The sequence below is a fragment of the Oryzias latipes genome, chromosome 17 (assembly GCF_053564925.1).
Source record: "Oryzias latipes strain Hd-rR chromosome 17, Olatipes_Hd-rR_3.1".
Taxonomy (NCBI): domain Eukaryota; kingdom Metazoa; phylum Chordata; class Actinopteri; order Beloniformes; family Adrianichthyidae; genus Oryzias; species Oryzias latipes.
Window position 1 is genome coordinate 27,850,574 of NC_136253.1, and position 13,172 is coordinate 27,863,745.

Below are 13,172 nucleotides of genomic sequence, written 5' to 3' on the forward strand. Positions count from 1 at the left end.
TTTCTTTCGATTTTATTTCCATTTCAACAACATGCATTTGTTAGTCACAGTACATTTACAAAAATTAAAAAAATCTTTGTACACAAGATCCAACTATACAAGTTCTCGATTGTTGGAACAATTTGACAGTTACTCAAGCTAGCACAAATTAATTTGAGGAACTTTAAAGACAAAGACTTTAAACACCTGTTGGAAAAGAAAAACCCATGGGTTTAATGCAAATCTTACTGTGACATTAACAGGAAGTGAAAACTGGCAGAAGAGCCTTACCAGCTATGCTTCACAACTAAGATTCCAGCACGAGATTTAGTTATCAGAACAAGCATTTTGTAAACAGTCATGAAACTCCTGGCAAGAAATGTGATACATGCTGCATTTTATCCTAAATCCGACACTCTCCAGCTTTCACCAAACTCGTCAATGCTTTTTGCTGTAGACCCATCCGGCTTTACCTTGTCATTCCATTTTCGGCCATCAAAGTTTCCACACAGCCCCTCAACCTTTTTTCGGTATATGGTTGGCAAAATAATTTCTGAAAAGAATTTAATAGATTAGTGTAAGAAACACAAATATTTAATAATAAAAACAAAATACCTGTTTTGCAGTGTCCATTAAATTCCACTGAAAGGCCAAAGTCTGTCTTTAAGTAGACTCGAGAAGAACGCTCCTGGATTGTGAGACCACTTGTTGGTGATACAGGAGTTTTAGCCCCATTTCCATCCACCTGCAAATAGAAAGGGAATTTCAGTGCAAAGTTAGAAAAAAAAAAAAAAAAAACATTTATAAAGCCAGTACTTAATCTTCCAACATTCTGTTGACAATTAGCTTTTGTTTGACAAGATTTCGAAACCTCATACTTACAAGTATCTGTCGATTTTTCTTCAGCTCCACAGTGTGATTGTACACTTGAATTTTGACCTGTTGCATCTTCTGAAGCTCAGAGTCATCGTCACTACTGCTGTCTTCTTCACTACCATCATCTTCGTCACTTTGACTATCAATAGTGCATGCATTTATCATCTCAATATAGATCTGTGGAATGTTTTTAGGCAGGTTTTTTGTCCTAACAAGCACATAAGAGCGTTTCCCCTCAAACCCATGCTTCATTCCATCAAATGTCCTGTACTCAGGATCTCCCTGAATGGTGCACTCACTAAAACCTATTTGAAAGGGAGAAAAAAAAACAAGTTAGAAACTTCCAATTAAGTTCAGTTATACAGAAAGTTCTATACAACACCTGTAGACTGGCAGAAATAGCCCATTTCATTTGGAAGGCAAACCGCATCCTCACATTCCTCATCATCACAAACCACTTTCCCAGTACCATCCTCCTCTTCACATTCACATTTCTGACTGCAGTGATTGGTATACCACACTTCATTGAACTAGAGAAATATCAGATTAGAGATCAATGATTTGATCTTTCAGAGAGAGTCATGTTTTTGGTACGGTTTTGAAAACTTACATTGTGTCTGAAGCCATTTGTGTCCTGACATCCACACTTTTGTACAGGAACACAACTCCTTTCATTCTGTACAAAACCATCATTACAGACACATCCTGAGGTGCATTTCTTTTCCTTGCAGCCTGGTGAGCCATTGAGATGTGTGCAAGTTGGATTACATGGAGGGATGCAAGTAGTGTAATGACTGTTCTTTGCACAAGTTGGTGCTAGAGGGAAAAAAAAAAGATTTGTTGACAAATTACATCCAATTATAACATGGCCAATGTAAATTTAGAAAAGAAAGCTTCACATTACCTTTTGAGATTTGTTGGGTGGTTTTACTTTGAGGTCTAAACATGGTTTGAAGTTGAGGTTTAGGTGTAGTGTTTGCTGGTAGATGTGGGGTCACAGTTTCATTAACCTTTGCAGTTACTGGTTTAAACACAGCAGCAGCTGGTGTTGTAGAGTGTAGCTGTGGGGTGGTTTCATTACTGTGCACGACTGGAAGTTGTGGCCTGGTTGTAGTTTCAGTTGAGAACGTCTGTGCAGGTATTGCAGTATGCTCCTGAGAAACTGTATTGCTCTTTGCAGTCACAGGTTTTGGCTCAGTGATCAGCGGTGAAGTTGTAGATTGTGGTTTTGTCATTGAGAACTGTGGGACAGTTGTTGCAGTTTGTGGCCTTGTGGTCCCAGGTTGTAGTTTGCCTGTAAATGGAGATTGAACACTTGTGGATTCTGGTTTTGCTGTAGACAGCTGTGGTGCTGCTGTTGCAGACTGTGGCCCAGATCTGGTTTGAGGTTGGGTTCCAACAGTAGATTTTGGTTTGGCAGTTGTAAACTGTTGCGAGGCCTCTGTAGTTTGCGATTTAGAGCTGGTTGGAGATTTGGTTCCAATGGTTGATTTTAATACAACAGGATGCTGAGTAGTCACCATCCCATTGCCTTGTGTGGGTAGAGGTTGTGGAACAGTTGCATTTTTAAGTTGAGTTGCAGTTGTGAATTCTGGCCGAGTTGCTGTAGGATTGAGAAGTTTTGGACTAGCCGTGGTTCCCATTACAGTTGAAGAGTCCGGTGTAGAAGTTGTATGAATATTTGAGTTTTCTGTTGCACTTCCCTTTGTAAATACAGATTTTGGTCTAGCTGTGGTCTGAGGAAGAGTGCCAATTGTGGAACCAGATGCAGAAGTTGTAAGTTGCTGTGGGCCCATTGTTGCATTATTCCCAGTTGTTACAGTTAACTTTCCAGCTGTAATTTTAGGAAGATTTGTAGCTTCTGGTGCAGCAGTTGAAGGGAATTGGGGACCAGCTGGTGTATTGCTACGATTGGTCAGAGGTTGTTTAACTGATATGTGAGGTGTAGATTCTGGCATGGCAGTTGTAGGTTGCAGTGGAATTGCTGTTGGATTATCCCCTGTGGTCACAGTCTGTGGAACAGTTCTTGTTGAAACTTCTGGTGCAGCAGTTGAAGGGAATTGGGGACCAGCTGGTGTATTGCTACGATTGGTCAGAGGTTGTTTAACTGATATGTGAGGTGTAGATTCTGGCATGGCAGTTGTAGGTTGCAGTGGAATTGCTGTTGGATTATCCCCTGTGGTCACAGTCTGTGGAACAGTTCTTGTTGAAACTTCTGGTGCAGCAGTTGAAGGCAATTGGGGACCAGCTGGTGTATTGCTACGATTGGTCAGAGGTTGTTTAACTGATATGTGAGGTGTAGATTCTGGCATGGCAGTTGTAGGTTGCAGTGGAATTGCTGTTGGATTATCCCCTGTGGTCACAGTCTGTGGAACAGTTCTTGTTGAAACTTCTGGTGCAGCAGTTGAAGGCAATTGGGGACCAGCTGGTGTATTGCTACGATTGGTCAGAGGTTGTTTAACTGATATGTGAGGTGTAGATTCAGGCGTAGCAGTTGTAGGTTGCAGTGGATTACCCCCTGTGGTCACAGTTCTTGTTGCAACTTCTGGTGCTGCAGTTGAAGGTGCTTGTGGGGCTGCTGTTACATTGCTATGGTAAGTCTGGTTTTTTAGAACATTGGTTTTGGGTGTAGATTCAGGTGTAGGCGTTGAAAGTTGCTGTTGGGCTATTGTTGCATTGCCCTTTGTGGTTAAAGGTTGTTTAACAGTAGTTTCAGGTCTATACTTTGGTTCAGTGGCAGGTTGATGTGGGACTGTTGTTTCATTACACCTTGATGTTGGAGGTTGCCTCTGTGCAACTTGTGGTCTTGGCGTTACTTGTAGCTGTGTTTGCTGAAGTTGGTATTGATGGGTTGCAGTTTTGGATGTTCCAAGCATCACAGCAGAATTTTGGAGTGTTTTTGAAGTAGCCATTTTTGGTATCCCAGCAATGCTTCCTTGAGATGGCCCAGAACCTTTGACATGAACAAAGTGTACAATTACTGCATCAAGTCCAAAAGATTTGAATACAATTAAATTTTTGACATGCTACAGTTGGGCATTACCCAGATTTCATGACATTACCTGCACAGAATCCTCTATGGAGTGAGATGTCATCAATAGCCACTGACTGATCTGAACCTCTCCCTTCAAAGATCACCTATGGGGGTGCATTTTAATATTCAGCCTTTTATTTGCGGACTGGTTACTTGGCTTAAATCTGAAAATCATAACTACTCACCTGAAATGTTCCGGTTGTTACAAAGTTCACTTGAGCTAGATTCCATACAATGCCTTGTCCCTCCCTCTTCCTCCATAATGAATCAGTGTTTCCATCGTTGAGCAAGTATACGTCAAGGCCAACTTCCCCTGCTGAATCGTCCATGAGGTACCAGAATTGCAAACAATGAGGTCCAGCGGCAGAACATTCAGAACTAATAAGACGAGCCGTTTCTCCAAACGGCACACTCTTTGCTTCAATGTAAATGTAGTGGCCACCTGGTTGAAGACAAGAGCATTTACCATTTAGGTTTTGTTTTACAGTTCATATTCACACAATTTCTCAGTTATGCATTACTGCAGAAAGGCTTTAGCTATAACTAAAAATTAATTCAGTTACCTTGTTTTGAGTTAGAGGAAGCAGAGATGGTACTTTGTGTGGGGCCACTGTGCCTTTTCCAATCAAACACGTCAAGCTGTTGAGTCCACTGGCATAAATCTTCTTCAAAGTTACAGTTCATCTGACATCCTAGTAAAGCATTTTAATTGCAGAATTAAATTTGAAGTAGTTTATGCTGAAATACCTTCAGTGGTATCATTACCATCAGCTGGCTGTGTGATCACTTCCTTTGTAGGAGATTTGTTTATTGGAGAAAGAGTTTGTGGAGGGGCACTCTGTAGATCTGCTGGATTAAAGTATCTTGAAGGAAGGACCTCATTCGCCATCCTCACATCTGTAATAAAATATGATTGAAGTTTTTCCTTAAACATTTAAATGAGGGGAAAAATATATCTTAAGTCATTACCAGAGCATGGAAGGTGAAGAAGCTTCATTTCATCTATTGCCACAACAGACTGATCATTGGATTCCCTTTGCCCTTTAATGAGTATCTGAAACAAATAGCACTTAGTACATAAATGGGGCAAGGGAAAAGCAGAAGGAGGCATCTTCAGATAAGTCTGAACAGTACCTGGAACATTGTTGTTGCATAGAAGTCCACCAGAGCCAAGTGCCACACATTGCCTTGGTCATGTCTTTTCCACCATACAATCTCAGTTGCTTGGTTCTGAAGCAAATAAACATCAAGGCCCATATGATCACTTGGGCCATGCATGTGGTACCAAAACTGTAGGCAGTGAGGACCAATGGCAGAACACTCTGGACTAATAAGGCGAGCTGTATTGCCTTGTACCATGCCTTTAGCCTCAATGCAGAGATAACTTCCACCTACAGAAAAGAGATTAAGGATTAAATTCACTTTGATGTGATTTAAAAAAAAAAAAAAAAAGTAAAAAAATCCTTCCATTACCATTTGTGGGGCCAGAAGTGCTGTCGGAAATCGGAGTTGGTGTGTAACTGTTCCATATCCAGTCAAGAGCATCTGTGGCCATCTTATTCCAACTACATAGACTGCCATCAAAGCTACAGTTGACACTGCAGACTAAACAAAGACATAATCTTAAAATTCAATTTCTTTGAAGTTTCTGATTTTTTTACTTTTTAATAATTTAGCTTCATTTAGAAGCTACCCAACTGATTGAAGTTTTACTTTAACATGCTTACCTGGAGATGGTATAATTTCTGTAGTTTGAACAGTTTCATCTGTAAACCTTGAGACAACTTCTAAAATAAAGCAAGTTTGAAACAGTTTTAGTAAAAATATAAATAAAAATAAACCCCTCTTATACTCCTTTTGGTTGCCGTGTTTAGAGAGGTTGTTCACCTGAGCAAGTGCCAAGACTGGTAGAGATGTCATCCAGTGCCACATCCGACTGATCAGAAGCGCCTCTCACACCTTCAATAATGATCTGAAAGAGGGGAAAAAAACAACAAACTAGTTAAACTTAAGGGCACAGGTTTCTTCAAGAATTTGATTTCTTGTAGTTAACCTTACTTGAAAAGAACCAGAAACCCTGAGATCAACACTTGCCAGATGCCATTTTGGGCCCTGGTTGTTAACCACAGACCAAAGCTTGACAGCTTTGTTGTCTTTGAGCAGGAAGATGTTAAGGGTCATACCAACAGCGGAGCCATACAAGTAGTACCAAAAATGCAAGCAGAGGGGACCACTATAGGAGCACAACGAGCTCTGCAAACTTGCAGAGTTGCCGTGGGAGACCCCATTACTCTCAAGGTGCAAGTAGAAGCCATCTGCAAGAAGAGTTTAAATTGTTTTGTTATGGAATATTTAAAAAACAAAAACTGCAGACAGTTTTCCTCATATTTACCTCCAGAAGTATGATCTTGGTTTGGCCCAGTTAGATTTGAAGGCGTTGGGCCAGAATATCTGGTCCAGTCACAACTGTCCTTAATTACTTGCTCCCATCCACAAAGATTTTCATCAAAGTTACAATCCATAGGACAGACTAAGAAAATAAAAAATAAAAAACAATTTACTGTAGGTATAAATGCTCAAAGTTGCCCATACCCTGGGTGGGCACTGGTCTGTCAGTTTATATTGGGCCAAACAAAATTCTCCAAATTTTCCCCTCATCCAATTCTAGACAAGGTTTTATTTTGGGGAAGTACCAGATATTCTCCAGTCAACTTCCTGACTCGTTTTGCATGTCAAGACGTTCGTCTCGGTCACACATCTTTCCTACATTCAGCTACCTTCTTTCATTGTCCGCTGTAGCTGGTAAAATTTATGGCTAAATTATAACCCAGACTAGTAAAGTCAACTACAAATGTCCTGAGTGTCTATAGACAGGGCAAGTATGCAGGTGGGGAGACCAAAGAGGTTGCAATTTCAAATTAAAAGAAAGCTACATTTCAGAAATATGTATTCATTGTGACAAGTTATTCCCAGTCAAGTCTGCTCTGTAAAACAACGGGCTCTTAAGGTACTGCTGGTAAAGTTTCATAGAGTGGATTAGTTTAGAGCTTATTTAAATGCCAGTTGTCCTTTAATTTTGACCTTAAGGGCCAGTCTGAAAATACTGTGACAGGAAAACTATAGCGGGGAGAAAATAAATAAAACCTACAATCAATGACACTGAAGTAGAGAGGAATCCTAAAGTAATCTTACAAGTCTGTTCTGGACTTGAAGGTGAAGGGGTCGATGTTGGAAGTAGGCGTTGCGCTGTAAATAAAGTTTGACAACATTGAGCATAGATTTTTGTTCAAGAAGATTTGAATTTTGAAGTCAATTTAAAGAGCAAAGTTTAAAGAAAAAAAAAAATCAAAGTTTAGCATCTCAGCAGCTGAGCTCCTGACTTACCACAGGCTGTTCCAGGCTCCCAGTTTGGAAGAGTCACTCCTGCAATCTGGCATGCTGATTCATAAGACTTCAGAGAGTCACATAGTGTGTGCTGATCACCACTGGTGGCACAGTAGTCATAAACACAACTATTGAGGTAGATACTTGGATGGACATGCTCCTGGCAAGCAGAAAATTCATCCTTAAACAGCATGGAACACTCCATGTTGGCAATGGTCTCACTGTCACATTGTCTGGGGTAAGTTTCCTCCGTAATGCACCTAAGGAACATTTACATTTTATTCTCTAACAAATGTTGAATTTGTCAAATGCAAATATTCAATGTAAGCAATTAAGATTTCCTTTTGCTGGTCAAAACACAAGTTTCAGAAGCAAGTAGAGGTCTGTTTTTGGAGGATTAAACTACTCACTCATTTTGCACTCTCCAACTGTTTCCAAATTCAGATGTCTCATTGGCAACATGCTCCCCTGGCATGTAGTAGTCATCACCTTGGAACCCAGAGTAAGTTCCACACAGTCCACAGAGATTATACTTGTATTGCTCATCCACCTGCAGGAATAGTCTGCCCTGTCCATCAAGAATGACTTTTAAGCCGAAGGATGCCTTCAAGATTATGTAATTTTCCTCTGCATAGATCCACACTGCTCCATATGTACCGCTGACAGAGTGTGGAAGTCTGATAAGGTTCTCATGTACCTGGAGAGAAAATGCTTTAGTTGTAGATCGTTGACAAAGCATTGTTATCACTTATTCTGCATTTGTGGCAGCCACCAGTACTACAATGGTAAACTAAGGAAACCTCTTTACTTACGTAGACTTCTCCACTTTGAGTCAAGGTACACCTCAGATCATCAACTTCAAGAGAGGCACTGTTAAGTTTTGACCTGGTGACGTTTTGAAGGGGAGGATGCATATTGTGTCCAATAACTGTAAAGTTCAATGATTGTGCATCACCGCATGATGTGGTCAGTATGTAACTGCAGCCCCCTTGAAAGTTGTAGGCCAAGTTGTCAAAGGTGATGTAATGGAGATCCCCATACACACTGCATGTAGCTGGTTTAAAAGGGAAGCAGCCTCTGACTCCGTCCATTTCTTTACATACTTTGTTGTTGGAACACTGCAGCTTTGTGCATTCCAGGAGGTCATTACCCATGCATTGGCATTGTTGAATGCAGTCATCCCTCACAAACTGCTCTCCTTTCTGGCAGACATGGGAAAAAAAAAAGGTTAACAAATTAAGACATCTAAATTTTCCACATCTGCCTTCTTACCTCATAGTATTTTCCATCATATAGGCATCCACAGTCTTCTGCTGTTATGCACTTATTCCTGCCAAGTTTGAATCCAGCATCACACTCGCACCTTTGCTCACAGCTTCCACAGCTAGTTTTGTTCTGACTGAAGCATGCCTTTGGACAGCCATCAGCACAGGCATTGTAGTGGCTGTTATTGCCACACATCAGAGCTGGAAGGAAAAATTTTTTTATCGACACTGCAATTTCATCTTTTCCATAATCTAGAATCGCAGCACTTACGACAAAACATTGAGTTCCTCCACATGGGCAGAGCAGCTCCAGCATCCTGGCAAACACTGGCATAGAGCTGTAATGTCTTACACAGCTCTGCTTGATCACCATGAGCAGAGCACATGTCTGAGACACAGGCCTTGAAATAGCTCTCGACTTTAACAACGGATGTACAGTTGGCAAAAGGCCCACTACCAGAGAGAAGTAGTCCACAGTACATTTCACTGGCATATTCTTCCTCATCCAGTGGGTCACACTTTGGAGACACCAAAGCACTTTTACAGGAAGTGCTAGTTGTCTCAGTTTGCCAACTCTCAGCTAAAGCCGTGACATTTTCTGCCATTGTACCATTAGCCATGAGAAAGTCATCTCTGTGGATATGGTTGAAGTTGCCACACAATCCACACACTTCATTAGAGAAGTTTGACGGCAGGATAACACTGATTGCTCCAGCATGGTCATAGGAAACAGACAGACCAAAACCTGCTTCCAGTAGTGTTGCAGCAGAGTTGCTTTGGATTTGAACATCAATACTAGTGTTGATGCTGAAGGGAAGGCTCTTCCAGACACCATTCACCTAAACACACAAATCAGGGTTGCTTACCGTAAATTTACTGCAGAAATTATGATTATGGTGCAAACACATCTGGGAGAGTCACAAGCTGATTCAGTCTTTAAGCACATTCACTAGAGTGAGCTGATGTATGACCCAACTTTAAGTAGGCTAAAATGATAAATGCAGATTGAGAAGGATTTTATTTACTGCAGTATGGTTTAAGGGAGCCATCTTTATCAATTTTCCCCATTGTGGGATCAATGCAGTCCCATTTTCTTCAAAAGGTACAATACTACACCAGACAAGGTTCTAAGAATGTGAACCGTTAGTCAAATTATACTGCAAACCTGACAACAAATTTGGTATAAGGCTAAACAAAGCAACTAAGGTGTAATTTAAATTTAGTTACTGTACATTACTTATTAAAACAAATAAAGACTCACCACAACTTTGTCTCTTTGCTTTTCTATCAGAGACACCATGATGTTCCCTAAAGTCATAGTAATCCCTTTGACCATGGTTATTGATGAATTGCCACCCTGCTCATTAACCACCTCAACACTGAACTTTTCCATGACTTCCGTGCAAGACTTTGTCAGCACATAGCTGCAGGGAGCCATGGACTGGAACTGAACGCCATCAAAGGTGCTGTACTCCGTGTGATCCCGGATGGTGCAAATCCCTGATGTGGAAAACTTATTGGAACCACAGATTTGGTCTTTTGGGCAGTTTGATGGAAAGCACAAGAGCATGCCAACTGAACACAGGCAACGAGTAGCGTCATCAGGCCAGAAGTCTGTGTCCGAGTCACACTGGTTTCCTGTGAGAAAGAGTTATGAAATCTCAAAACTGTCAAGCAAAATTGAAGGTGTACACAATGATTACCTCAATTTAAATTTTATGTCAACCTTTCATTTTGTAACCTAATGAAACAAACCTTTAAACAAAGATACTTACCGCATGAACCTTTTTTCACCCCTATTTGTCTTAAAGTAGTTTGATCCTGTAGAGCGACTGGTTGGATGGCTTCAAATAAAACCTAAGAGATTGAGCCATTGAATACTTTGAGCCAAAGTGATGGGAAAAAAAAAAATATATATATATATATAAAATAATTTCATAAGATTAAAGTTTACCTGGGTGTCTTGTTCAGTGACATTCAAGTTCAGCAAAATTTGTCTCCATGCATTTCTACGCAGGACAGGAGAGACCCAGATTTTCTCCAAACTACTATTACTTTTAAGCTGAACTGTAACCTCAGACCCAGTAGCTGCAACTGGAACCAGGAACCAGAACTCCAAACAAGCCTTTCCCTCAATGCCCAGTAAAGGACTTTCCAAAATATTCACCATAGCACCCGTTAGAGCTGAAAGAGATAGACCTCAGTTATATGAACAAACTCTTTAGTGTTTCACTACACACATCACATATTAACGATAATTTAGTATTTAAGCAAAGAAAATGGAAGTTTCTGTACCAGATTTCTGGCTTTTTGTCCAGTCACAAACCACAGCCCCATGGCTTTTGTCAAAGCACTGAGTAACATAATCTACAGAGAAAACAAGACTAGTGTGACACATTTTGTTTCAAGTCTACCCTTTTCTTTAAGTGAGACAGTACCTGAAGTTGCCTGCAATCCTGGTAAAGTGACTGATGAAAAGTCTTTTTCAGCTCTAAAAGATCAGATTTATCATCACATCTTTACTCAAAAAACCATGGGTAGTATATAAAACAAACCAATATTTTAAAGTTAAAAAAGTTCAGACCTGCTCCAAATCCCCATTTGCATTAGGAGTAAAGCAACTATGAGCAGCAAGTCCATGTTTGTGCATCCAAGGATGGTCAGCCAACTATTGCCAGTAATGATGTTGAATCCAGCTTTTGAGATGAAGGCACAATAATATGGTCCTGTGGAAAGACAGTTTAACTTTCAACTACCAATGCACAACTAAACAGGCTTAAGGTATTCTCAGAAATGCAGGTTAGAGACACTTATTCTCCCAAACCAGATAACCTCAGTGGGAGGAGGACAAGGAGAGAAAAAAAAAAGCCCAAGTTATAAAAAGGGCTGGACTCTTTGTGGGGCAGGTGACATTGTAAAGTAAACAGTTTCAGTCACTGAGTTAAAAGGCTTACTTCATAATAGAGATCACTTAATACTTGTACAACTTGATTGCTGTACATTCTAATATGGGGGTGGGGGGTGTCAAACAAGAAAACAAGCACCATGAAGAAAAAAAGAAAGACAATCGAATATACTTCAAAATTGATAGTACTGTGTTCTCAACTTGTTAGAATAACTGCTGGTGATGGAGGTACACTTCAAAACTCACCCCTACAAAGACGGGCTCCGTAGGTTAGCTTTGCAACATGAGCACGTCTGATTTTAATAGCCTCACCAGGCTTCATTCATGCCTAATGACAAACTTGATCATTCATTTAAAACAGGTGAGCTGGAGGAAAAAAATATGTCACAAGTTCTGCCTGAAAGAAAAAATACAGACACTTCTTCAACAAATATTGATTTATTAGTATGATTTGTGCAAATTATTTTGATTTGACTATTTTTCTATTTGGGCTAAATGTGTACACTAAAGGATTCAAACAAAAGCTTTAAGGAGACACCGCACAGATTAAAAGTGTAGTTTACAGCAAAAATTCAATTGGTAGGCCTATATCCTATGTTCAACCTGAAAAACTGACATTTTAAAATTCTCTGAATGATAGACGGGCAAGTCTTTCATTTTTCTCCTGGAACTGAGATCTGTGATTTCATAGAAAGACATACCCAAGACACCACCCATGGTGAGTCAGCTTGTCCAATGCGTAGTGTAGAAAAGCGACACAAGTCACGTCTACCATGTGACCTGGAGATGTTGTAAAAACCAGCTTCAGCTTTTGTTTGCAAAAGAACATTAAGTATGGGTTAGTCAGATAGCATGCCACAGAACAAGAACAGGTATTGAAAAAGAGATAAGAAAAAGGCACTTTGTGGGTAGTGCTGTTTGAACACTTTAATGTGACATTCCTGAAGAATGTATCAGTAGAGTAGGTGGTCCAAACCATGAAGACTCCTTTGTAATTCTCCAAGTTTATTTACTGAATGGGTAACAGTATTGTTGATAGAGTAATATTTTCTTAGCACCAAAGTCTAACTTTTAGAGCTAATTTCCAATCCTAGTCCCTTACATTCCAAGAAAAATAAAACAAAACAATAAAAAAACTTTAAGAATATATAAAGTATTACATGAATCTCTGACTTTAAATTTGCTTTTCCATGATAACAAAAATGTACCAATTTAAAGTTCAATCACTGTATGCGTAAAAAATATCTTCCTGAGGACCTTTTCAAATGTTTTTTTTTTTAAACGATTAAATTAAAGCATCTTCACATTTACTTACAGTAGAATAAACTGAAAACTTTTCAAAGCTGTAAAGTTGACAAGATTATACAAGAAACCCCCATCAATAACTTAAATCTTTGGTCATGTGGAATAGGACAATATCACATATTTGGAAATCTGCTAGTCTACATTGACATATTGTAGAAAAAAGAAATCACAACTGGTAAATTTGACTCCACAGGAAGTTGCAAAAAAACAAGAATAAGTATTAAGAATCTGGGGCTCTAAGGGTCACAGTACACTGCAGATGATCCATGACAAATGAAACCATGTTTGCTATTAATACCTTGTTTGGTTGTGTGGCCGTGAAGTATTGCAAAATAGAACACTACGGTTAGCGGACACAAAAAGTGACAAATGACATATATGTCTCATTTACACACAGATTTCAGTGAGGTGGAGCAGTCTGTTG

General features: G+C 39.8%; 1 protein-coding gene across 1 annotated transcript; it reads right to left on the bottom strand.

The window, feature by feature from the left end:
- On the bottom strand, positions 1-11,805 carry LOC101157398 (uncharacterized). The gene is made up of 30 exons (XM_011486790.4): positions 11,690-11,805; positions 11,123-11,264; positions 10,977-11,029; positions 10,834-10,905; positions 10,493-10,722; positions 10,314-10,395; positions 9,800-10,176; positions 8,810-9,377; positions 8,546-8,739; positions 8,086-8,475; positions 7,684-7,970; positions 7,274-7,533; positions 7,082-7,135; positions 6,282-6,419; positions 5,948-6,204; positions 5,777-5,861; positions 5,617-5,676; positions 5,363-5,494; positions 5,024-5,280; positions 4,859-4,943; positions 4,655-4,786; positions 4,453-4,581; positions 4,075-4,331; positions 3,918-3,993; positions 1,760-3,808; positions 1,466-1,671; positions 1,238-1,385; positions 862-1,160; positions 595-724; positions 1-532 (listed from the first exon to the last, which is right to left on the bottom strand). The coding sequence occupies exons 1-30, from the start codon at positions 11,763-11,765 to the stop codon at positions 378-380; spliced, it is 7,380 nt and encodes a 2,459-aa protein (XP_011485092.3). The 5' UTR covers positions 11,766-11,805; the 3' UTR covers positions 1-377.
- Positions 11,806-13,172: the final 1,367 nt, after the last annotated feature.

Bases quoted from the DNA above. Each gene is read 5' to 3' on its own strand.
- LOC101157398 (XM_011486790.4), bottom strand. From the start codon at position 11,765: ATGAAGCCTGGTGAGGCTATTAAAATCAGACGTGCTCATGTTGCAAAG. The intron at 10,396-10,492 runs GTAAACTTTAAT...TCAATCTCTTAG, and splicing joins TCACTGAACAAGACACCCAG to GTTTTATTTGAAGCCATCCA. The intron at 7,534-7,683 runs GTGAGTAGTTTA...AATGTTCCTTAG, and splicing joins AGTTGGAGAGTGCAAAATGA to GTGCATTACGGAGGAAACTT.